Source organism: Pempheris klunzingeri, chromosome 20 (assembly GCF_042242105.1).
Source record: "Pempheris klunzingeri isolate RE-2024b chromosome 20, fPemKlu1.hap1, whole genome shotgun sequence".
NCBI lineage: Eukaryota > Metazoa > Chordata > Actinopteri > Acropomatiformes > Pempheridae > Pempheris > Pempheris klunzingeri.
The window spans coordinates 4,867,637-4,894,165 of NC_092031.1; the positions used below are offsets into that span (position 1 = coordinate 4,867,637).

General features: G+C 43.7%; 1 protein-coding gene across 1 annotated transcript in view; it reads left to right on the forward strand.

The window, feature by feature from the left end:
• The window catches only part of tanc2b (tetratricopeptide repeat, ankyrin repeat and coiled-coil containing 2b), a 129,148-nt gene extending 103,661 nt beyond the window's left edge, over window positions 1–25,487 (forward strand). The window contains exons 10-29 of the mRNA XM_070851299.1: window positions 5,438–5,719; window positions 5,958–6,082; window positions 7,944–8,175; window positions 9,347–9,516; window positions 9,988–10,266; window positions 11,092–11,259; window positions 12,141–12,301; window positions 13,001–13,109; window positions 13,219–13,341; window positions 13,549–13,785; window positions 13,952–14,161; window positions 14,663–14,756; window positions 16,426–16,559; window positions 16,670–16,793; window positions 18,056–18,231; window positions 18,845–18,977; window positions 21,222–21,313; window positions 21,802–21,948; window positions 22,119–22,219; window positions 22,428–25,487. Coding sequence (XP_070707400.1) covers window positions 5,438–5,719; window positions 5,958–6,082; window positions 7,944–8,175; window positions 9,347–9,516; window positions 9,988–10,266; window positions 11,092–11,259; window positions 12,141–12,301; window positions 13,001–13,109; window positions 13,219–13,341; window positions 13,549–13,785; window positions 13,952–14,161; window positions 14,663–14,756; window positions 16,426–16,559; window positions 16,670–16,793; window positions 18,056–18,231; window positions 18,845–18,977; window positions 21,222–21,313; window positions 21,802–21,948; window positions 22,119–22,219; window positions 22,428–24,492 — 5,162 coding nt within the window. The 3' untranslated portion in view covers window positions 24,493–25,487. The remainder of the gene's footprint in view (window positions 1–5,437; window positions 5,720–5,957; window positions 6,083–7,943; window positions 8,176–9,346; window positions 9,517–9,987; window positions 10,267–11,091; window positions 11,260–12,140; window positions 12,302–13,000; window positions 13,110–13,218; window positions 13,342–13,548; window positions 13,786–13,951; window positions 14,162–14,662; window positions 14,757–16,425; window positions 16,560–16,669; window positions 16,794–18,055; window positions 18,232–18,844; window positions 18,978–21,221; window positions 21,314–21,801; window positions 21,949–22,118; window positions 22,220–22,427) is intronic.
• The last annotated feature ends 1,042 nt before the right edge of the window (window positions 25,488–26,529 follow it).

Genomic DNA, 26,529 nt, shown 5'->3' on the forward strand with positions numbered 1-26,529 from the left:
AAAGCAACTTGAAGAACAAGGTTTTTCCCTGGAGATGATATGAGGACAAACTCGTGAAAGTCTAGGTAACAGACTTATAGGGAGAGAATACTTGATTACGTGTTTGGTTCACAATCTGCCAGATTCAAGGCTTTAAGGAACAATAGCTGCTTAACACTTTGGTCTGAAGTAACAATTGTTCACACTGTGATGAAATTTGGTCTGAACACCAACAAATCAAAAGTGTTTAACTCTATTTATTTTCGATACTCCCTTAGGTCACCTCCAGCACCACGCTCATTGCCAGCCTACTGGTCACAAGATATATAATTGCTGGACTTCCATTGAATATATTACAGATAGTGATGGTTCCCAGAGGATGACCCATACTGACTGAGATGACCTTATGGCCATTTTCCTAGAAGCCCAAGATATTGTATGATGTGATCTTCTAACTAGAGGAGGAGAAGAAGACTGCTGGTTATGTGTTGGTCAGGCGCTAACCAGCTGACAGATGCAGCTCTCTCTCCAGTGGGTTTTGTCGAGCTTGTTTTGATGCCGGCCATCGGGGGCCCGAGCTGTACTGCTGTTTTGAGGAGAGTGAGTCAGACTGTAATGGACCTTCTTGTGCTCCTGCCTGCCTACCTCTAAGATTTACCACCCACCTTATCTATTCACTGCAAACTCACTCACATAACTGTACACTGCACACACATTTTCTCCATCGTTTGTCTTTACCTTCCCTCCGTTTGTCTTTGTCGCTCTCTGACACCCCCCTTGTTGTCTTTCTACCTCTGCTGTCATACACAAAATAGGCCTTGTGTTAGCTGATGGTAGCAGCTTTTGGCTGTTAAGATATTTTTAATTGCACAGGGTTTTATTACTCTCTTATATGCTCATTGACAGGGAGTGCAGTAAGTCTTGCTGCAGGTGAGGACTAATTGTGAGCACTAATAATTGATTAGACATTTAAAAGGTAAAGCTGTGTGATATTTGCTATTTTTACTGTCAACAAATCCCATAAGAGGAGCTAGTCCACAGCACTAACAAGCAGTGACTGTGTCAGTCCTTGATACAGGTTATTCCACTTTGCCCCAGACCTCCAGTGTTGTTCAAAAACCAGGGCAAAGTTTGAGCACTAATCCACAGCATGAAAATGGTCCCCTATTCATTTTAAGTAATTTAAGTAATGATTGTGTCAAACTACAGTGCCAAGTTGTTTCAGGAAACTATTGAGCTTCTTTCAGAAATGACGCCATATATTTGTGATTTATTGAACATCCTCAGTTAGAACCAATGGGCTTGGAGCCGACTGCCACAGACAGGGTAGAAAAGTAAAAGAGTTGAAAGACAGACTGACATGTTGTTGTTGTTTTTTCATGGGATTTGTTGGCAACAAGAACAATATAGACTGAGGGCACCCTTAATTAACATCTGTTGAAAGAAACAGCTGCAGGTGTACACTCATGTGAAGTATTTATAGTAAACCTTTGTTTACAGTAGACACAGACTACAGGAAGCCCCTATTGCTGTCTTCAGTGTGTAAGATAACAGTCCAGATTTGATGACGGTGCATGAACATGTTTGCAACAACTGACAATGACGAGTTTCAGATGAGTATCTAGCCTCTATCTACTGTTTTCTTCATTGTTTGACACCCCTGTCTTTATCTGGTTTTTGCATTCTTGTTTTGCATCTGAACAATTTAGAATTTGTGATGTGATATGTAGGTCATTCTTGTAATTCTTTGCATCTTATTATGTAACATACTGACATAATTACAGCCCGTTGTTTGGCTGCAAGACATAAAGTAAGTCAGTAAATAATGTGCTAGCAAGGAAATAGTATGTAGCAGTGTTAAATTAGTTTGGAGCCAAAAAAAGATTAGAACACACTAAAGAAAAGTATCAGCCATAAGCACACCCAGGGTTATTGTGTTGCTCGTAGCCTACTGTGCAAATTACATAAGATTTTATTTTTTTAAGCAGACATTATGTATTATGTAAGATCCTGTTAGTGTTGCATATGCGAGTGAAGCTCCAGTGTCAGAAGAAATGACAGGAATTTTAACTGTGTCTGAAAAACCAGACAGTAAAAGAATCCAGCAGAGAAAAAAATGGCAGTGTTTGAATCCAAATCATTCACCTGACCTAAGATAACCCACCGCCACACTCCCCAATCCCTCACAACAAGCAGACTGATCTTCTACACCGCTTCTCTTCCTCTTCCTCCTCCTATCATTTCCTCTCTTCCTCCACCTCTGTGCCAACTCTACCTTCCACTTCTCCTCCCCCTCCTCCACTTCCCATCCTCTGCTCCTCTCCTCCTCTGCTTCTTATCCTCCTCCTCCTCTTCCTCCTACACCCCCTCCTCTTCGCCTTCCTCCTCAAGGCTGTTCAGCCACCATGATTCATCCTCACCTGGTGAATAATTAAAACGTCTGAGACTCTCACTCCGTCTGGCCATGAAGGGTTGGTGGTGGTGGTGGTGGTGGTGGTGGTGGGGGGGGGGTAGGTGGAGTGATACCTTGCTCAACGTCGCCTGAGGGGGAGTGTTATGGGCAGGATTATGAGCAACTGCCAACCATCCATCCCTCCCTCACACACACATTTGCTTTCACCGTCCTGGAAACAACTCCCTCAGCCCCCGTTCACAACATGGCTGCCATGTTTTCCTGGAATACCTGACACAGTGGAGCAGTAGTGGCTGCGCCACTTATCGTGCACAAAGCGCTGTAATCGTTTGTGCCATTTGGAGGATGGTGTCCGATAGTGCGAGGGTATGTTTAGTAATTCCACGAGGACCGAAGGAGCTTTACAGGCACGTTTGGCATTCAGTCGCCCCCAAGATAATTGGATTAGCACCACTTAAAACTGAGTAGCTGTGGGTATTTAGCCTCTTACTTCAGTAGCCTATGCTTTTGGAAATGACAGCACTGGGTGGTTTTTGCATTTCCCATCAACAGTGTTGCATCAGGTCCATTTTTTCACAGCATGACAGCAAACTAGAAGAATATTACATCAGTTTGTGAATTATGGACAGAAAGAGAAGTTGCTTTCTGTCTCTTTGTCTCTCTCTGACTGTGTGTGTGTGTGTGTGTGTGTGTGTGTTTGTTGAGTTAGCACTAAAATAATCTGACCAGGGAATATGGATGAAATGTCTTTTATTACATCGGGCTGCAGCTGGCACAGAGCTTAGTGCAGTAAAATGCAGCGCTGGTCATGCAGTCAGTATAAATGAGGACAGCTTTTCACCTTCTTCCAGGTATATCTGTTTGTACTTTTTGCTGATTACATGAGTACGAATATTCTCAGCATGATCGCCGCATTTCTTTTCACCCCGCGATTATAATTAGCATTCCTAGATAAACGTCATGCCTGCAACAGCACTTTGGAGTGCTGTGTGGTGAAAGAATACATTAAGAGCAATATCAGCTCATTATGTGATATAGCAAATCTCTTAATCAGCACACTGGAGTCATTTACAGGAGACATACAGCTCTAATGCAACACTCACTCCCTTCCTGACTCCGATTCATTTTGCAGCACTGTACCTGCACCGGTATTGAAATTTCTGCAGACCCGCAAAAATTCTGCAGGCTCTCACCGTCTTATCTGAACAGACTAATGTATGATACATATTTCTTACTGCTCTGACTCACAGTGTGCTTATTGCTGCAGAGTGTGAAATGAACTGCTGCACAGGCTATCGTCTGACCAGCAGCTATTTCTTACACTGCAAGAATTTGATCAAATTTAACCTCAGTAAAGGAACCAAGAGAGGAGGATGGACATCAGGTTTTATTTTACAGTGTGTCTAAAGCTTTCTGTAGTAACTTCAGGTTTGGGATTTGCCTTGTACTGATGTTGATTACTTAATGTGGCTAGCTTTAGCAGCCTGTAATACACACACACAGAGTAGTCTGTGGAGTTGAGGTTTGAGTCCCTCATCCCAGGGTCGAATTACTACCAGAATTGGATTCAATTATTTTTATTGGGATTGATTGATCTTGCCCGGCGCAATGGAACCAATTAGATTCTCCCAAAAGTGCAGACCTTCCCCTACCTCCCCTCCAGACATGCTGAGGAACACGCTCGATGTAATTCAGAGGATTTCAATTAGTAATCGACCCTGGTCTGGTGGTTCCCCATATTTCTGACATCATGATGTGCTGATGCTACTGCTGCTTCCTCGTTTTGTTTTTCGTTGAGCTACACCTTTCCCTGTGCTGTGAAACACTGCACACTGCTGCCAGTTCTCATCCCAGGCCTCACTGCCTTTCTTTCTCCCCTCTCTCATCACTCTCTGTCTCTTTTCACTCTCTCTCTCTTTCTCTCCCTGTCTTTTGCTTGCTGTTCGTCTCAGCTTCTGCAAATAACACCCATGCCTGGCAATCCCAGTCACGTAAGTTACTTTAATTTTCGTTTGTGGCGTCAGGCGACACGTTCTGCTCACAGTCGCCCTGCTTGCCGGCCTAATGCTTTACAGGTCAAAGTGCTCTTGTCAGGTGGCACACACTCTTGCCAGCCAAGTGTGTGTATTATTCACGTACCACTCTCAGTCTTAATTAGGAGTAATTACCAGATGCTGATATAACATTTAGAGAAACGACACACCAGATAGAAGAGATCATGTTTTTATTCTCAAAGCGCAAATCGGTTTTAAAGACGGCACCCTGGAGAGGACACCCAGAAGCGGCAGACTAAATTTTACACTGAATTTATCACACAGCTTCAAAAGTTCATACCAGATTCATTTTACCCTCATTAGTCTTTAATGGTCCATATGTTCTGCTGAAAAGATGCCCAACCTCTGGAGGACTTTAGTTTAATGACTCCCCCTAGCGAGGAAAACCAACAGTCGGCAGTGGCTGTTAAAGCAGCTTCTCCCTTTTTCCAAATTATTTTTTCTAACAAAATGCGCCTAAAGTCTGGATTGTTAAAGTAGTCACTCCCTTTGAACTCTAAAGCCAAGTTTTATTGCTTTCAGCATTACATAAACTTTAATACTCCTTCTTCATCTTTAGATACCTTTAAATGATATAAGGCTGCTGTTGCCACAGAATCCTGGAGCACAAAAAAGACCTTTCACATATGAATCCTTGAACCACTTAAAATGTACATACATGCTTTTATTTTGTTGTATAATGTGTCAGAGATCAAGTCGGTGGCGAATTCATGGCAATATTAGTGCAGCAGTGTCAAATATTAATTGTATATAAGAAAATGAATGTGTGTCTAATCATTTGTTCGTGCATAGATATGTGTATGTGTACGTAATGCTATTAGCATGTTAGTATAGGGGCTTTTTACATTTAGTAACTCACCCAATTTCAGTTTCCAGATGCATTACTGCAAGAAACGGGGAGATCTTAATAGCAAACCATCAATACCAGCACGTAAATGAGACATATAACTGTAGTACCACTAACCAATTCTCCTTTTTCCTGACTCGCCAGTGCGTTTTGCACCCTATCGGCCTCAAGACATCGCCCTTAAACCTCTGCTGTTTGAGGTGCCCAGCATCACCATGGACTCTGTCTTTACGGGCCGCGAGTGGCTCTTCCAGGAGATTGATGCCCACCTTAACAGCCCCAATGCCAGCACCAACCGCGGAGTGGCGGTAGTAGGCAACATCGGCTTCGGCAAGACTGCGATCATCTCTCGCCTGGTGGCGCTCAGCTGTCACGGCACCCGCATGAGGCAGATTGCCTCCGACAGCCCTCAGGCCTCACCCAAACGTAGGCATCCACTTGTTTCTACATATGATTTCAAGCCTGTTTTCTTTGAGTTTGTTTCTTTTTTATTACCAGTAAAGATGATGCGGATCATTTCCTGAGCTCCATCTTAGAATTGTAGTATTCTAGAAATGCTGGACAATCTCATCTCAGCCTTTGTTTTGAGAATAACAGTGTGAAAAGATTGCATGAGGCACGTGTTAAAGCTGTCCCTGACTGTGTTGTGCTGTCTTGTGTCCAGATGGAGAGGGGCTTCCTCTCACCCAGCCTCAGCCCACTCATGGCACCCTGGGAGGAGGCAGCTGTCCCGGTACCCCTGAGATGAGGCGGCGTCAGGAGGAGGCCATGAGGAGGCTGGCCTCTCAGGTACCAGATTCACCTGTGTTCATGTGCACACACACATTTACATTTCAGCCTCTTATTTAGAGCCAAAACACCCAGTGGAACATTTGTCTCTAAGTACTTAAACACTCTGTCATGGTCATTTGGTGTGTTTTTGACTGTTTCCATCCCTTTTTTACTAATGCAAAGGATCTATATTGTGGTAATTTGTTCCAAAAATAAAGCTTTTAGTGATTTTAATGTGACATTTACAACTTTCAACTGAGTTCCACATATTACAAGAAGATAAGTGCACAACATTCCTCCCTCTCCACACGTCCATATACCCCTTTTCCTGTCAAAGCTGTGGTTAATGGAAAAATAATCAATTTCTCATGTTGTGCCATGGGTCTCATTTGCATTCTACTGTATTGTCAGTTCTTTCTTAAATTTTTTTCATCATAAGAGCATAGCATTTGCATTATTGCTATTAGTTTAATTGTTAGTTCCATTGTGTTTGGAGTTCAGTATGAAATTTTCAGGCCTCAGTCCATGTGTAATTGAAAAGACTACAAGATAATTTTAAGTGGCTGCTTTTTTTTATGTCTTGCTGCTCCAATTAGTGACAACATAGGTGGTAAGACAGCCAATGATTTGCTCTTTTGAAAATTATTTTCTAAAATACAAGCGCGGACAAGGCTTGGGTTCTGTGAGAAATGATATGGTTTCAGGGTTTTGAAAGAAAGTCAAAGTTTCATACCACCTGCTGAGCTATCATCGCCGCACACAGGGTTTGTTCCTGAGTTAGTAGACTTCAAAACAGGTGACAAGGTGGAGATTTTGTTTAAGCAAAATGTTGACTTTTGAAACAATATCACCGGAGTATTTAGTTTTAACCTACCTGTAGTGTATTCACACTTATGATGTGTGAAACCAGCTCTCTCTCCTGCTCTTCTCCCTGTCTGCTGTTGCACCTCTGTCCCCCTCCCCTGCTGCTTAGCCATCTGCATCCCCAGTCCCAGCCTGATGCATTATGCAGATGTGTTTAAAAAAGAAAAAACAACTTTGCCAGGGAGCCTTATGAAATATTTATACCTGCAGAAAGCCATTTCCCAGCCAAGCTATTAGATCTTGTTAACTCTGTGCATTAATAATTGAGCTCACTCCCTTTTTCACCCCTTTTGTTTTAAAACCCTTTATTCCGTTGTGACCAAAAATTAGCATTCCATTTTGATTAGTCTTTTTTTTTTTCTTCCCCTTTTTCCTCACTGCCCTCTGATCGCTGCCACCGCCTCTGAAAATTCAAACTCTTTGTGATCTCTCAGTCCCCAGGAGCGCTTTGTGGCACCTGCTTCTGTTGTTTTGTTGACAAACCTCTCAGAAAACTCTCCTGCCCTCCACTACTTTCTAATCACTCTACGTATCCTTGTAAAGACTTTTTTTTATTCATTCAATCATTCATTTAAACATGTTTCAAGAACGTTGTTGTGAAATATGACAGTTTAACACTTGACTCCTTCGTGCCATAATCATCTAACACATGAGCATGCATGAGCTAACTCTGAATCGGCCTCTCTTGGCAGCCGGAAACCATGAATTATTAATGGCTAAAACCGTACAGCGAAACGAGAAGTATTATGTTTCATTATACTGCAATCATCCACCATGAAGTTGACTCAATCCCAAATGAGTTGTAGCTGTAGTCGACACAGGGAAACCTGGCTCTGCACTGACGGAGCCCTGAACAAAGTGTTATTTCTAAAAGCATGTCATCTGAGTCCCGTGCTCCATGACACTGATCTTGCAATACCCAAAGGCTGGTCAAGGTTAGGTTTATCAGAGGGGAATGGAAGTGTTCCGTGTGTGACCTGGGTGCCATTCTCTCCCAACTCTCTGTCGCCCCCAGGTGGTGGCGTACCACTACTGCCAGGCAGATAATGCCTACACCTGCTTGGTGCCAGAGTTTGTGCACAACGTGGCGGCTCTGCTGTGCCGCTCGCCGCACCTCGTGGCATACAGGGAGCAGCTGCTGAGGGAGCCACACCTACAGAGCATCCTGAGTCTGCGCTCTTGTGTCCAGGACCCCCTGGCCTCCTTCAGGAGGGGGGTCCTAGAGCCCCTGGATGCACTTTACAAAGGTGATACACTTGCTGACAAATACAATGCTAAACAGGACGTACACCACACTGTGACATGTGATATCTGTGATGGTCTTTCTCTGGACAGGGAAGGTATGAAGAATTGTTATCTGAAAAGCAACGAGTAACTAAAGCTGTCAACATTAAGTGCAACATTTGTCTCTGAGATATGAGAAAGGAGTAGAAGTAGAGTTGCATAAAATCGAGCTACAAAAGGTTAAGTGCACGTACCTTCATTTTGTACTTAAGTGCATTACTTGAACAAATGTACTTAGTTCGGTTCCTCTGCTGCCGTGAACTCCCAGTGGGTTCCATTACGAGTTACATCTGTTCAAGTTCATCAGAGGTGAAAGTGATTTAAATTTTCCCTCATGTAAATGTATTCATAGTGGTTTGTACCCCAACTCGAGGATCAATATATTTAAGGTAGGAAACAAGTATAATATTGTGCAAAAGAAAAAAACTAGAGGATTTGTACAGAAATGTGCATTCTTCAGATCTTAAAAGCAAGACCTGTTTTTATCACCATTAAATAATCATTTAACTCACCATGTTATAGAATGTAAGGATTAGAAAACTATGCTAATCAAAAACTCTAAATGATTAAATGCACAGTTAGTCTGCCTTCTTGATTTATTTGCTCTGTTGATCCGAATGTCTTCACATTCCTCATAATAAACTGGAATTTGTAAATAATTTAAAGGTATTTGCTTCACATTCAGACACAGTGCTTGTGGCAGTTTATCACTGATGCCTCTTCAGATCTCAGTAGCCAATTTATTTTTTGACTCAAATCCGTGATGCATGGTATTAGATGCTTTTTGTGCACAATGTATTCCATATAATCAAGATCTAAATTCTCAGTCTCAATGCTAGAATCAAAAATGTTTTAATCCTTCTCTCACTTGTTTAACCAAACCACGCTTCACAGGGAATATTGCCCGAATCTTTCATTTGAAATAGAGACAAACAAAAATAAATTTTTGAAACATCAAGTTTACATTAACGTTAAGTGGACCTTGTTTGGAGTTTTATTTTGTTGATCTGCTTTTTCCAAAGTCAAGAATGAACCTCAAAGCAAAACATGCAGATTGTTTTTCATTACGGTCCATCATTTCTATATACATTTTGCTAAATAGTATCTGCTTTCATGCTGACTGTTCTTTTTCAGAGAGGAAGATCAACTCCGAGGAGGATCTCATCATCCTCATTGATGGTCTGAATGAGGCAGAGTTTCACAAGCCGGACTACGGAGACACCATTGTGTCCTTCCTCACCAAAACCATCAATAAGTTCCCTCCCTGGCTCAAACTGGTGGTCACAGTCAGAACCACGTTACAGGTAGAGGACAGACCGTCAGCATACAGACTGTAGCCACATCCCGTTGTTTCTATTCAGCATGGAAGGTCTTAAACTAGCTCTTTATTGTGTCATTGTGTTGTTACCATTGCCAGCTAAAAGGGTTTTACATCAACATTTTCAGTGGGTTATTTTTACATCAACTGGAGGCCACGAATTTATCGTGAATGCAACTGTACTCTCTTTGTCTCTGACCTTTTTATTTTTCCTCTACCATGCAGAGGATATGAAAAGATGTGTTTTAAGGTCTTATTTTTAGTGTCTTTGTCTCCTCCCTCTCCTTCATTCATGAGGAAGAAATAGATGCAGACCATTTCTTCATAGCATATTGTACGTTATTATTGACCTATATGTGAATCATTTTACCTTTGTGAGTGAGTACTTAGGCTCTTGTTAAATTTATCGAGATGTCTCTGCGCAAATATCTCAAAGAACATGTTTCTGACTGTTCAGGAGATCACCAACGCACTGCCGTTCCACCGCATCTCTCTGGACGCCCTGGAGGAGAATGACGCCATAGACCAGGACCTGCAGGGCTACATCCTGCACCGCATCCACAGCAGCCCGGAGATCCAGAACAACATCTCACTCAATGGCAAAATGGACAACACCACCTTTGGCAAGCTCAGCGCCCACCTCAAGGCACTGAGCCAGGGCTCCTATCTGTACCTCAAGCTCACCTTTGACCTCATTGAGAAGGGCTACCTTGTCCTCAAAAGCTCCAGCTATAAGGTATGGAGGGATTGCTTAGTTTCTAATGGTTTTCACTGGTTTATCTTAGACTGATGTTGACACTTTGCCAAGGACACGTGCACAATAAATACACTAATAACTTGCCTGAGAATCATCCTGTCTGTAGGCTTTCTTCAGTGAATACATAATAGAGTGAGAGTTGTCTGTACATTCATGGGTACGTAAACAGAATCTGCTAGTACCTAATTCGACATATTTTGAATTGTGCCGACTTTCCTGAATATGAAAGAAATATATGCTGAAAAACGGAGCTCAAGTTGTAGCTGACAGCACAACTCACTGAATCTATAGCAACGGGGAAGAGATGAGAGGTGCTGAAAGGGCCCCGTCTGGATTTTGTCCCCGTCTCAGCGGGTCAGACTCCCCTGATCTAAACTAAATACAGTGCTCATAGTTTGCAAAGGCAACACTGCATAGGCAATTTTATTTACCTGCACTTTGACATGCTTTTTATGCAAAAGTAGCTTAATAAAATCTTTTTCATAGTCAGAGCCCAACATCCTTTTGATAAATAATGCAGTTGAATTGTTTTAGTCTGCATTCCATAATGAAATATTTTATCTCACACCCCCAGATTCATTTAATTTCATGTATTCAGAAGTGCTCCTAGACTCCATAAAAAATGACAACCGATAAATTCACATTCTCTTCTCTGAGGAGGACCACGTGGAATAGTTGAAGACGCGCAGCACAAACACGATGCATTATTCATGTTCTGTAGAGCTGATCCAAAGAAAATCAGCATTACGATTCAGATGCTTTCCTTCCTTCCTTCCTTCCCTCCTTCCTTCCTTCCTTCCTCAGGTGGTTCCAGTCAACCTGGCAGAGGTGTACCTGCTGCAGTGCAACATGCGCTTCCCCACGCAGTCATCGTTCGAACGGGCGCTTCCTCTGCTTAATGTGGCCGTGGCCTCGCTTCATCCGCTGACCGATGAGCAGATATATCAGGCCATCAACGCTGGCTCACTGCAGGTACAGATCCTGAAATATACATGACCTCAGACCTTGAAACGTTTTAATATCCACAGCCCTTCAATGGAATCGATGTAATTTAAAATGACCTCGGTGAGCCTGTCAGTGTTAAAGTCAAAGTACAATATTTAAAGAGCAGCTTTTTTTCATGTATGAAATATGGGTTTTAGTTACCTTAATGTCTTGCTAGTCAATGATTCAATCAAAATTCATAGCATGTTATCAAATGTTCATTTAACATAGCCAGGGATAGTTAAGGGCCATGGAAACCTTAGATCAGCTCAGGGCTCCTACATGCACACACTGTTTCCTACCAAATTTACAACAGTTATACTTCTTTTGCATCACATTTCTTTATATTTTTTGTCTTTGTTCAGTTTGAGTTGGACGAGGCTCAGCTGGAAAAAATGTGACATCATGTACTTTTGTGCACCAATAAGGATTTAACAATATTTTAACGTTTTGTTATTGTGATTCAGATGTCCGATACGTTGCTGACTTAACTGAGCCTGTTGCTTATTTAGTCTTAAGTATTTAACATTATAGTACACGTTTTTCTAGGATTAACAATTAGAAGAAAACAGCATCTTTCTTATTCTAATGAAAATAATAAATAAATAAATGTATGAATAAATGTATATAAAGATGCAGTAGATTTTTTTTTCCATGCCCTGCTCAACATTGACCTGTATTATTTAATCAGTAAGAAGGTCAACATGCACAGTGTTTTGGATGTTTATGTCTAAATATCAATGATCTCATACTGTTTTATAGAAATGGAACTTCCAAAAGCAATTTGTAATAATTCAAATTCTTCCACGCTAAGAATTCCGGCTATTATCAGCATGAGCCAGCTACTGAAACACTGTCTGTGCCTGCAGGGCACATTGGACTGGGAGGATTTCCAGCAGCGCGTAGACAACCTTTCAGTCTTCCTGGTGAAGAGGAGGGACGGCACCCGGATGTTTGTTCACCCATCCTTCAGGGAGTGGCTGATCTGGAGGGAAGAAGGAGAAAAGACAAAGTTCCTCTGTGATCCGAGGTGAGGACGGACAGAGATGTGGATTAAATGAGAGGACAGGCTTTCTCTGAAACAGGATGTTGGGGTTACTATAACGAACGGATATAAAAACCAACATGGCTTAAAAAAAGATGTTTAGTGGGATAAAATACTCTGCCTAACGATGCTGCCTCACATCATTTGTTGCAGTTTTATAGTAACGCTTAAAATCAGTGATTGAATCATTGTTGCGTGATCTTGTGTTCATCTACTCCACAAAGATGTAATCACTTAACTCAGCTGTTTTCCAGGATGTCGAATTAATAGGATTCTCATTAAAAATGAAATTGAAAATATGAAAAACATTTATTATGAACTATATTGATGATACGGGATAGTTAACCCCATTCAAAAGCTACTTGACATCACAAAAATGTGACAATTACTGATTCCTCTGGCAGCCAAACCCCCCTGTATTGCGTATAACGTGCAAAATGTACTTTTAAGGCCACAGTCATGACTGTGTAGTTAATCAGTTGTTATGAAATAAATGTCTCCATTAGTCGCAGGTACATTCTGTTTATCTAGCAGAGGAAGTGTTATATTTTCAGCCAGAACATTTTTATTACTGTTTTATAATTAAAACCGATTGCTCCAACTGTGCAGATGACGCTGAACACAATGTAATGACCCGATGAGTCAGTCTCAAGTTTTGAAAGACTGCATGCTTCTTCTCTGCAGGAGCGGCCACACGCTTTTGGCCTTCTGGTTCTCTCGGCAGGAGAACAAGCTGAACAGGCAGCAGACTATTGAGCTGGGCCATCACATCCTCAAAGCACATATCTTCAAGGTATACCATTATTTGTCTCCACACATATCTATACACACACGGACACGCCCCCACACAGCTGTGGTCTGGCTCCAAAGTAATGAATATTTACACTCTCTCTCTGTTCAAGGGGCTCAGCAAGAAAGTTGGGGTTTCCTCATCTATCTTGCAAGGCCTGTGGGTATCCTACAGCACAGAGGGCCTTTCAGCTGCACTTTCTTCACTCCGAAACCTCTACACTCCCAACATCAAGGTACAGGCACTAACCTGGCAGGGAAGAGTCATACTTAAAGAATATTTCAGCATGTTCTGGGTACCAATTCAAAACGACTTCTCGAAATATGCTTCACAGAAATCTTCCTCTCTCTGAACCAAGAAGTTTTGATATTTGAAGACATTCTTGGCCAAGCTAACTTCTTATTTCCTCATTTTTAATATTTCATTCTTTGTGTGTGTCCAGGTGAGCCGGCTGCTAATGCTGGGCGGCGCCAATGTGAACTACCGCACAGAGGTGCTAAACAACGCCCCCATTTTGTGTGTCCACTCCCACTTGGGCTACATGGACATGGTGGCTCTGCTGCTCGAGTTTGGCGCCTCTGTCGACGCTCCGTCTGAGAGCGGCCTCACGCCGCTGGGCTACGCTGCTGCTGGGGGACACATGGCCATTGTGACTGCGCTTTGTCGCAGGAGAGCAAAGGTGTGTGAAGGCGAGGGGAAGGGAGAGTGTTTAAAGACTTTGTAAAGAGCGTGTTGTCAAGGCTGCGATTGAATGCGTTTTTAAATTTCTATGTCCTGATAAGTGGAGATAAATTCAAACCCATTTTTGTTTTTTTTTCCTGATCAAATCCATGTCCTGTGAACAGGTGGACCACCTGGATAAAAACAGCCAGTGCGCTCTGGTTCATGCAGCCCTCAGGGGCCACATGGAGGTGGTGAAGTTCCTCATCCAGTGTGACTGGAGCATGGGGCCACAGCAGCAGCAGTCACCACAAACACAACAACAGACAGCCCTCACCAAGAGCCACGCAGTCCAGCAGGCCCTCATCGCTGCAGCCAGTATGGGATACACAGAGGTACAGCAGGGAGGGAGGAGGTTGATGGGGGGGTTGAAAGTGGTGTAATGCTTTTGATTGTCGTGCTCTCCAGTGTGACATAATTACTTCAGCCCAAATTAGGCACCCTGAAAATCAAAATGATTAAGACCTTAAAATGACCTCTTGTAACTTCTACTGCTGTCACTAAGTTTTCAAGCTACAGAGGAAAAAAAATAAATTCTATATGGACTTATTACTGCAACATTCAGTGGCTTTATGCACCACGTTCATACCAAAGTAGTTAGTAAACGTAATGTGTTAGTAATGCATTCATTTAAGTAATAATTTATCACCCATTTTTAATACCAGAACAGCTTAGTGTGTCCTTTTCATTCAAGAAAAATCAGGCAGCACTGAACGGAGAAGATTATATTCAAAACTAGAAGAAAATGAATTTATATTAACCAGTGATTTTATTTTCATCATTTATTTGTATTTATCATGTTTAAAGTACATCTTGTCATCTTCAATCCCCATCAGATTGTGTCCTACCTGCTGGACCTGCCAGAGAAAGATGAAGAGGAGGTGGAGCGGGCTCAGATCAATAACTTTGACACCTTGTGGGGGGAGACAGGTGGGAATACCTACTTTAGCCAGACATTACACCAATGAAGCCCTGCATTCAATACTGACAGATGGCTGTGAATGCTTAACGGTTCATCTAGTTGTGAAATCCCTGGACGAATGCAAAAACAAACCGTAGTTTGTCCTGAGACGTATAATTCAGAGTGTCAGTGTTTTTTTAAAATCTTTATCTATGTAGTGTTTTGTGAGAGGGTTTTTCTGTGTGGCACCGCGAGGCAGAGCGCTGCAGTGCGGATTTGAGAGATTGTTCTTGTGTGCCTGCTGCTGCTTGCTGCTGCGTCAGATGCTGATGGCAGTGCAGTGGTGTCATTGGAGCATAGACAGGGCTGGGCTCGCACAGAGGAGGGGGAGGGGGAAAGACGAGTGTGATTCAGGGTGCTTGGAAATGACTAGTCTGATTGCCCTGTGGCGGGATGTTGAGAAATGTAATCATTGTAACTTAAAGCAATGAAACCTCATCGCGAGCCTCATTCCCACGCTGCAGTGTTGGAAAGGCTGCAAGTCACTGTCAGATGAAAAGGGGAGTCGCACTCACTCAGCCATAGTTTCATTTTTTGTAAGGGATAAAAAGGATAACAGTTGTTCTGGAAGATGATTTATAATCGCAGTGTTACTTGATAGGTCAACTGAAAACACATCATTCTTTACCACAGCCAGGGGGAGAGTATGTACAGATATACTTACTGAACTGTGTAGATCAAAGTGTTCTTCCAGCTAAGAATAAATAGGTTGGAAACTAGAGCTAGACCAATGAATTGGCTGATATTATCTCAATGCATATATAAGGGTGCCAGTGTATATGTTGGATGACATGTTAACAAGATCTTACAATACAGAAAGCAAATCTAAGGAAACCAGGCTTGTTTGTTCATATTATGTGCATATATTTTAAAGAAATGTACCAGTATCGACCTCAAAACCCCAGTATCTGTCGGGCTGCGGCTTCAATTGGGGTCACCCCCCTGGGGCTGCTTAAGAGAATTGTTCACTCTGCTTAAATTATTCCAATCATAATCATTACATTTAAAAAGATGTCTTGTCAGAGGCCTTTGCTCCCGAAAAATCTCAAAGGTATCCTCTTCTCTCCTCTTCTCTTCTCTTCTCTCAACAAATGTTGTGTTTTCCCATAGGGCATAGCTTGTTTTCAGTGATAATAGATTTTTCTTTTTTTTAAAATAACAATGTATTAAATGACAAAGTGAAAACAATGTGAAGGGGGTCAAATGTAGTGATGAACTTAGAGAATTATCATGCCAAGCTCCCCTCGGCTTTATGAAGCTTTATTACTGAGTTTCAGGTTATTACTGCAACTTTACTGTTTTGGTTCACTTCCACCGTTCTCATAGTGTCGTTTACACCCACAGAAGGCTGTTTTCAGTGTAAAAGCTGCTTTCACCATACAACTACCTGCTCTAATTCAGTTAATCTGATTAGTAAACATAGCGGAGTATTTAGCAGCTAGAGATTTCCCTCAGGAGTTGGTAGAGACTAAGAACATGGAGTTAAACAAACACAACTCCAAATGAATGAGTTCAAAAATGTAACTGCTGGGTGTCTAAATAAGCAGGTGTCCTGAAAAACTGAAATCTGCTCTCTGTTCACCACATTTACACTATTTCTCATCTCATCCCTGCTTCATGGTGTGTTTGTGCATCCAGCTCTGACTGCAGCCTCTGGCCGGGGGAAGCTGGAAGTTTGTCGTCTGTTACTGGAGCAGGGCGCGGCTGTGGCTCAGCCCAACAGAAGAGGCATTGTCCCGCTGTTCAGCGCCGTCCGACAGGGACACTGGCAGGTTCGTTGTCACCTGATCCTTCCCCCTCACTTAATACACAAACACTAAGCAAGACGAAGATTCAGTTGCTGTCGCTTAATGATTATGGGAGCTGTATCTGTGTATTTTAGATCGTGGACCTCCTCCTCACACATGGCGCAGACGTCAACCTGGCTGACAAGCAGGGTCGGACTCCCCTAATGATGGCCGCCTCAGAGGGACACCTGGGGACTGTTGAGTTTTTACTGGCTCAAGGTAAGATACTATAAATATGAAAAATGACAAAAAAACATGTTTTGGGTCAGTTAGGGGTTTGTGCATTTGGCTAAAGAACATTTTTGACACAAATGAAACCAATGTATAAATAGAGCCTCGTAAACACAGAAGAACTCAACAGATGTTCAGTAAATGAATGGCTAAGGAAACAAATATGTGCAACCGTTTGTGATCTTTGGTATTCAGAACCTGAAGATTATATGATAATGACATGGATGGTCAGTTTAAAGAATAGAGAGTTATGCAGGGCATCCTTTTGAACTGTCATGAGTTAAAAAAAAATCAAATACAGTAAAATGTATATAAACAATTTAAGACAATGCTGTGGTAGGCAGATATGCTGCTATGACAGGCTGTGCAGCAAAGCAGCGTGTATTATATATGCGTAATGAAACATAAACAGGTGCTGCCGTCTAACAGACAGCAGTAGGCAACAGGTTGTGGCTGAGGTGACTGAGGTACCTGCACCGCTAGAGGACCTCCGTGGATGGCTGCTCCACCCTGGTGATGTGATGTGCTGTGCTGTGCGGTTCACCACCCTCTATAATGCCTTGCAGTTGAGGGTGGTGCAGTTGCTACCCCGAGCACTGTGGAGTCGGATGCACCTGTAGAAGTTTCACAGTATCCTGGAGTCCATGTTGAGCCTCCTCCACCTGTGGAGGAAGAAGAGCTGTTGTCTCGCTGTCGTCACGATGGCGTCAGTGTAATCAGTCCAGGTGCAGAGGAACCTGAAGCTGCTGATTCTCTCCCATTGATGGCTCTCTTAAACACGTCTTCTTAACTACAATCATTATGCTATTGCTGTGTATTTTTTTTTCAATTCCTGTTTGGAATGGTTCCACACTGTATGTCAGAGTTACATATCCATACAGCCACTGAGGACAAATCTGTGGATGCTGAAATATAGAAAATTCATGACAAGTATAGTTCTCCAATCCTAACATATACTTGGTGTAGGAGGGTTTTTTCCTTTCTCATACTTGTCTAAACCCCTTAGTCATTCATGAAAAGATACAGCCTCTGCACTAATAAAAATGAGCGTAATTACTGTTTTCAAATTGTGTTTACAATAATTACAGCCAAATTAAATCAGCAACAGATTTTAAAAATCCATCAAAATGAATTAAGTAGTTTGTTATAAAATAGCACAAATTAGAAATCAGGCAACCACAGATGTAGCACTCTAAAAGAATTCAGAAAGACTCCTGGCTGTGTCTCACTGCTGCCATTTCTCTTCCCAGGAGCCTCTCTGTCGCTGATGGATAAGGAGGGTCTGACCGCTCTGAGCTGGGCTTGTCTGAAAGGCCATTTACCTGTTGTCCGCTGCCTGGTGGAGAGCGGAGCCGCCACCGACCACGCGGACAAGAACGGACGCACGCCCCTTGACCTGGCTGCCTTCTACGGTGACTCTGAAGTGGTGAGTGTGGAAAACAGGATGGAAATCCATAAATAGAAAGGGCTGGGTATCGAAGCCTCAAGTCTGAACCTAACTCCACCCTCTGCATAATTGTGGGTGGAGGGGAGTTGGAGGCAGGAGTTGCTCAGTGGTCAGAGAAAAATGACACATCGACACAGTATCACGGGGGCTTTTTTGAGGTGGAGGACTTTTCCCCTTCTGAAGCAGACTTTAGTGTGGTGGAGGACTGTGGTCTGCAGCCGGATTGTTTTATTCATTCATTTTTTTAAAATATAAAGTTCACGATGTCGACGGGTCCCAATCATTCAACTCAATCTCAGCATCGGGCTAGCTGATTTATATGGTGTGTTGAGCCACATGAAATGCTGATTTTTATGTACATTTGAAAGAAAAAAATATTATTAGATATAAAATAGACTGTGAGGGACAAGGAGTATATGAAATTTGAAGAACTTTCAATGAGATAATTTAACTTTGTTGGGGGGGGGGGTGTTATAGTGAGTGAGTGAGTCACAGTCACAGCTTTCAGACTCGGCACGTGGACGACATATAATTGATTGCTCTTTAAAAAGTTCTCCCAGCTATTCTCACCACATGTCTTTGTCTTCGTCAGGTCCAGTTCTTGGTGGACCATGGGGCCATGATAGAGCATGTAGACTACAGTGGGATGCGTCCTCTCGACAGGGCGGTGGGCTGCAGAAACACGTCGGTGGTGGTCGCCCTGCTCAAGAAAGGAGCCAAGATAGGTAAGAGCAGGCCGGCAGAGTGAAGAGGCAACTGTTTAGGTCACAAAAGACCTCCTCTAAATGCAGCATCCTTATGGTGTCGCGCCTTAGTAAAAGGTTATTTGCCTGCCGTGAAATGAGATACAATTTGAGATTGTATTTTGGTTGAAAAGGTCATGCATTGGATTTCAAGCATGAGCTGCATGAAAGACTATGAAGAGAGAATCCACAGATTAAAAACACACTTCCTTTTAACACACTTCCATCATTATAGAGCACTGTAGCATTTTACTGCAATAAGCCATGGATTCAGGTTTGTGTCTCCATTGTAGCTTAAACCACTTCCTGCTACTGTATGTCACCCGCCCCCCCACTGCCGCTTCGTGCCGCTTCTCCTCAGCTATTTATGGCTCTGATGTGTGTTTCTTTTTATTGTACTACTGTTGCCGCTGTGTTGTTTTGCTTTCTCTCTCTTTGCCACGATCTCTCGGCACCTCTGTTTGTCTCATTCGCTCACGCTTCCTCCCTGTTTTTCCTCTCAATCACATGCTCTCTCCCTCTCTCTCTATTCCCGTGCGGTTGCTCAGAGACAGGTTGTTATTAGCGCTTGCGGTGTTTCTTTTCGGTATCTGTTTTCTTTCTTTTTTGCTGAGGCACTTATCTCCGCTTCTCACTGCTGCTTTTTTGTGTTCCTTTTCTCACTTCTCCTCCTCCTCCACCACCACTGCCATCACCTCTCTTTCTCTTTCCCCCTCTCGCTGTTTCTCTCTGTTTTCTCTGGCAACTCTGGCCCCCATGCTCTGCCCTCCCACTTACACTCCTTTCCTTGCTCATGACCTCCTTCCTCCTCCTCCTCCCCTCCCCCCCTCACCTGATACCCCCTCCTCTTGCCCCTATCCTCCGCCTCTCTCTCCGGCCCCAGGATGTCAGACGCTGCCCAGTCGGCCCCGAGGTAAAGCCAAGGCTGTCGACTTCTCACCCCACCAGGCATTTTGACAGCTCTATCTCCTCTCTCTGTGTTGTCTGTGTCGTCCTAAGTGTCGGCAGGCGAGCTTAGCTACCAAAACCATCTCAAACTGACAAAAAATAACATGCAAAGGTATTAGCACTGACAGTGACGCAGTCGGGATTGCCTAGAGGTAGACATCCAAGTGGTTAATGACAGCATGCCCAGCCTCCAGCCTGTGACGTCGTATCGAGGTGTTGACCTTCCATCCCACAGATGCATGACGGAAGCCCTCAGTAACACTTGCGTGGTAGTGATTTAGCAGAAATGCATGTATCTGTAATTCCTCTGTACCACCGCCACCACAGACTGAGGTGATAAACCACTGTACTGTGCATCGTTCATCTTCAAGACGTTTCCTCGCCGTCAGCTAGGCTCAGTCAGCAGCATTCCTACCCTCACCACCACCACTACCACCAACTCAGAGGACAGCTAACGCCTGCAGAGCTCTGTTATACCCCTCCTGCTTGCCTTTTTTTCGTTTACTGTACCTACCCTGTGTCTCCTTGTGCAAGATCCCCTCCTTTTCATCTCTGTGGTGTGTGTACATGTGTCAAGGATTGCTGTTGCGCAGATACAGAAAAGACGCATCATTTTCAGTCAAGGGGTCGTGTTTGATTTTTCAGTCATAAAAACAGTCTGCAGGGATAAAGTGTCTTTTTTGTTTGTTTTATATTTTAAATACACAACTGCAGTTTTTCTGCTCTTTTTGATCACATCCCTGAATCAGTCAGTAGTAAAGAGTTACTGTATATCTGCACTTCTTGACAAGACGAGAAAATGTGTCTCAATAGAAAGACATGACAGCGTGATTTTTGTTTTATTTTGTTTATTTTTTGTACATCTAGTCTGGGGCCAGAGCACATTTGCAAGTAATCGCTACAGTTAACCTTAATCAACCATTTGAGAACAATTTAAAATGTGCTCATTCTGCACTCCAATTAGGCAAATTCGCCTCCCAGCAGGGTTAAAAAACACTCATAACTATTGGCAAATCACATTTGACCCAGGTCTGATGTCCCATAGCGAGGTCACAGTGCTCTCAAAGTGTCAGAACAGATTTTTGTAATCTTTTCTCTGCAGTGGATTGCCTGTCTTTTCTCCTCCATTCATCATTTTGGCTGTTGTCCTCATCCCTGTTATAATTGCTGTGTGTAGTGTGACTCCCAGTCGCTCCTTCCTTCCTCCTTTTCTGCTTATTAATGTGTGTCTTTCTCACTGTGTTTTTTTTTTCATCTGCTCCTTCCTGTGTTACCCAGGTCCAGCCACATGGGCCATGGCCACCTCCAAACCCGACATCATGATCATCTTACTCAGCAAACTCATCGAGGAGGGGGACAGCTTCTACAAGGTCAGAGAGGCCCTGCACTCTGTAGCTGTATGATAAATGTCTTTTAGATGTGAAATATGAAGATACACTGATATGACCCCACGTACAATTCGATATATGTTACTTCAGCAAGGACTGCATACTTATCTTAGTCCTTACTGCCATGAGCAACGGTCAGCGTGATGTTCTTCATTAATTATACATTTCATACTGTGCAGACAAGGTAGAAAAGTTTTTAGTTTTATACATTAATCACAGCTCTGCATGCACGATTTTTATTGTAAATGTATTTTAATATCCCAAATCTTTTTATTGTCATTGACAGCCAAAGTTAGCTTACAGTGAAATATGTCTGACATTAATATGTTCATACTGAAAACAATTACTAGAAATGCTATGATGAATTTATCTTTATGTCTAGTTCTTGTTCATCGTGTGTTTTCAGATTAGCTTTTTTATTTCCGTGTGAAGGGACGATGACTAGACTTTTTCGTCTGTTTGTCCAACAGAAGGGGAAGGTGAAGGAGGCAGCGCAGCGTTATCAGTATGCCCTCAAAAAGTTTCCACGCGAAGGCTTCAGCGAGGACCTCAAGACATTCAGGGAACTCAAAGTATCGCTCTTCCTCAACCTGTCCCGATGTCGAAGGAAAATGAATGTAAGTCAGCAGAGGGCCGGCAAAAGTGACCGTCTCAGGGATTTGCAAAAGCATTTTTTATTTAATTAAATAACCAAACCCAACAGTATCCTATATCTGAATATAATGAGCATAATGCTGCTGGTCACATTTTCCTGTCTTGATATGTGTCTTCTGCTCAATCTCTCTAGGACTTTGGGATGGCTGAGGAATTTGCTACCAAGGCACTCGAACTGAAACCAAAATCGTATGAGGCGTACTATGCCAGGGCACGCGCCAAGCGTAGCAGCAGGTACCCTCATCTTATCCCTCCACACATCATATTCAGAGTGAAGTACTCTATTTGATATGCATTTTAAATTGACTCTGTTACATTCTTGACTCACAATTGTGAATATGATTGTGACTCCAGTATGCTGCTCTAGTTCTCAATGTTTTATCAGTTGTTAGCGATTTTATGACTTTTACCCCCCAAATAATAATTGTTCTCCTCTTTCCAGACAATTTCCTGAAGCCTTAGAGGACCTGAATGAAGCCATAAAGCAGTGCCCCAACAACCGAGAGATTCAGCGGCTGCTCCAGAGGGTGGAGGAGGAGTGTCACCAGCTGAACGAGGAGGAGCACCAGCAGCAGGACCTGGAGCTGGAGCCTCCTCCCTCCCCTCCTCCTACGCCTCCCCCAGAAGACGAGGAGTCCCTGTCCCTGTCGCTGTCCATGCCTCTTCCCCCTCCCCCAGAGCCCCGTCTGGAGGACATGGAGCCCGTCCAGGACCTGTTTGAGGATGAGGACTACCTGGAGCAGGAGCTGGAGGCCATGTCTGTGGGTCTGCCCCCACCTGAGTCCCTCACCAATCCTTCCAGCCTTCCCATCATTCAGAGCCCACCACTCTCCCCCACGCATCCAGATCAGATTTACTTAGCTGGAGGTTCCCCCATGGGCCAGCCCTACGAATATCACCCCACCTCCTCCTCCATGTCCTCTCCCACCCGTGGAACATATCAGCCCACCTCACCCTCCCTCTCCCCGACACATCAGAACTCACACTACCGACACAGCCCGCCTCATACCTCCCCGGTACACCAGTCGTCTTACGGCTTCAGCCCTCCTGGGGGTCAGGGGATGGATAACCAGAGCCCACCGCCTTCCCCGTTACGTCGGGCTGCTCAATACAGAGCCAGTCCGCCAGTAGAGAGTGTTTGCCTGTACAGATCCCAGTCCGGCTCACCTGTGCGCTACCAGACAGACCAGCTCCCCGGCAGACCCAAATCTCCCCTCTCTAAGATGAGCAGCCAGCGTTCATTCCAGCTGAGCTCACAGCCCTCTCTGTCCTCCCAGCATCATCAAGCCCAAGGCCTTCGTCTTCAGCCTTCTATAGCTCAAATAGTCCGCACAAACCAGCCCAGCAATGTGATGGGCAATAGCATTTACAGCGGCCAGATGGGCCACTCCATTGGTGGTCGCTACCAAGGCGGTTCAGTGGATGTGGAGAGCCGACTGGTCTACCAGCCCTCCTTGGATGGACGGTCCATGCCACAGGTGCAAGCTAGCCTAAGTTCTGGGGCCCTCTGTCAGCACGGCGGCCGAGGAGGGGTTATGGAGTCGGGCCTGTTGAAGGATGAGCTACCCCAGCGCCCCTCCTCTGCCTACCGCGCCAGCAGTGGGGGCCCTGGGGGCATCCGTTACAGCCAGACACCACAGATAAGTCGCAGCCAGTCAGCCGCCTACTACCCAGTCTCTGAACATGTACTGGAGCGTGCCAATGCCATGCCCCCCTGCCAGCTGGGCTCTCCTGAGATCCCCCATATGGTAAGACGCCCTGTCAGTGCCAATACTACTGAGATGAAGCAGCATGTGCCCACTCCCAGGCCTCTCATCCATTCTCAGAGTGTGGGCCTTCGATTTTCCCCCTCCAGCAACAACATCTCAACTGGATCCACTTCGAATTTAGCCCCGGGCTTCAGGCCGTCCTCTTCCATTCAGCAGATGGAGATCCCCCTGCAAGCCACATATGAGCGCTCCTGTGATGACATCTCTCCCATCTCTCCCTCCCAGGGCGGCGGGGGGCTGTATCAGGGCGAGACCACCCGCTCTCGGAACACACCCTTCATGGGTATCATAGACAAGACGGCGCGGACTCAGCAGTACCTACATCAGCCCTCGCGGTCCAGGGCCATGACATCCATGGACTCTGCAATCAGCCCCACCTCGCCCGGCCAGCTGGTCCAGCAAGGCTCCACCTACAGTCCCCCCGCCTCGTTGGGCAATATCGCCTACTACAACAAGACAAACAACGCCCAAAATGGACACCTGTTGGAAGAGGACTACTACTCCCAGACCCAGCCACCCTCACTTGGCAAGCTGGCCAATGGCTCCCGTGGCAGTGGGGACATCCTGGAGCGGGTCAGCCAGGTGCCCACCTACCCGGATGTGAAGGTGGCTAGGACTCTGCCCGTGGCACAGGCCTACCAGGACAACATGTACCGCCAGCTGTCCCGTGACTCCCGGACCCAAGGCCCCACCTCCCCCATCAAACCAAAGAGACCATTTGTGGAGTCAAATGTGTGATGGTCCGTCTGTGACTGGCTGGTTGGACTGGGCTTGTTAGTAGGAGTGAGAGGAGGAAAATATTTAACTCAACAGCAGATGCTGCTGACCCCCGTGTATGTGACATGGTCGAACTCACCTTAAAGAACTCATGAGAGACAGATCCAGTCAGAGAGAAAACCACACAGCCGGCACACACACTTAGGGTATTAAACATTATCTTATATGAAAAACAAAACTAACACTGAGAAGCGATTATTTCATTATCATATTCTGCACACAGGTAGGATAACAGGAGGGTCCTAAGTTCTGATCTCATACTGAATCAAAGACCAGTGCACTTCCAAAATGTTGTGTGGCACAAAGTTCCCACAGGTGAACACACCAGGTGGGACTGTAAGAGTGAAAGTACTAATCATCGGACTCTACTTGTGGACTCTGTATCCATCTTCTGTTCTTTCAAAGTGTGCTCTTAACCAAGGTTGCTAGTAGGCTCTATTCTATGTAATACAATATTATATGTTCAATACTGTACATTGCTCAGAAAATACAAATGGCTCAACAACTCAGTACTTAGAAAAAAATGACAATATTTATAATTAAGTTATATATTGTACATATAAATAAAACAAAACATAGTTTGCGTTTGAATTGTATTCTGTTAACCCTGCCTTTGTGTCTCACTGCTAGTCATATGGATGTGGAAAACGGATCAGGGTAAGGAATGAGGGACACTGACCAACTTTGAATGATATCATTACCTTTGTGTCAAAATAAAAAAGATTCTGTTGTGGTTTAATGCAAGAAAATACTTGCAATACTTCCAGTGATCTGGACTAAGGTTTCAAAAGTTATTTTCCTTGTCGTTTAATCTGCAGATTATTCTTTTGATTCAATTGTTTGTCCTATAACATGTCAAGAAATAGCAAAATATTCACAGTATATTATCCCGAGGTGACATCTTCAAATGTTTTGTTTTGTCCAGCCAACATTTCAAAACCCATAGTTCAGGTTATGGTGATATATAATGATGTAAAAACAGAGAAGATCCTCACTAGAACCAGAGAATGACTGCAATGATCAATCAATTATCTGAGTATTTGCCTTTTGATTTCTTGTCAATTAATGGACACATTTGTTTTGGTTCTAAGTTGATAAGCACACGTATAGATTTAGATTTTACCCAAAGTGTCAGAAAGTGCATGGATGCACTTTTTTTAAGAAATGCTCGTCTCATAACTAAAATCCTTCTCTTGCACACGGCCTCTACACCTCTTTTTGCATAATTATGGGTTGATTAAATGATTTTTGAAACCAGTCACTTCACCTCATTTGGAGTTCAGACATGTAAAATTATGTTTTTCTGTATTTCTTTTTAGTGTCATTACTACATCACAGACCTCACAATGAGCCCCGTGATGCGTCTTATGACGTTAAACCAGCTATCAAGGCTTGAATCTCTAACCTGTCTGACATACTGGACCAGCTCCCTGTCAATAAACAACCAACAACTTAACCATCTGCTTTTATAAACAAGCAAAGCACCATTTGTCATAGTTTTGTATAAGCTCAAGACAGATTTAAAACATTAGGCACGTGAGGGCAATAAGTTTGTTTCTAGTTTGAATCTCCGTCCACAGGACTGTTAAGTCTTCTTTAACTGAATGGTGTTTGTTAAAAATGATGAATAGGAAATTTTATCATGTGGCACATGCGTATCAAAGTTCGCCTTTGTCCCTCCTCCGTTGGTAATGTCGCTGTATGTTCCTAAGAGAGAGCAGGACGTACAGCACACATGCTAGTGAAGGGTTAACATGGATAGTGCTCAGCGATTAAAAGCAAGCAAATGCATACTCGACCACTGTTACAGACGTTTCACTTTCTCCTGCATTATTTTGTCAATTCTTTTTACCCACAATGCATTTTTATTCCGTCACTTCTGCACTAAAAATGCCTGTTAAGTTCTAAACTAAGGGTGCACTTTATGTATTTTACTTACTCTGTTGTTATGATTGTAGAATTTGGAGAAAATGGGTGTGTGATCAGTCAGACCTCTGA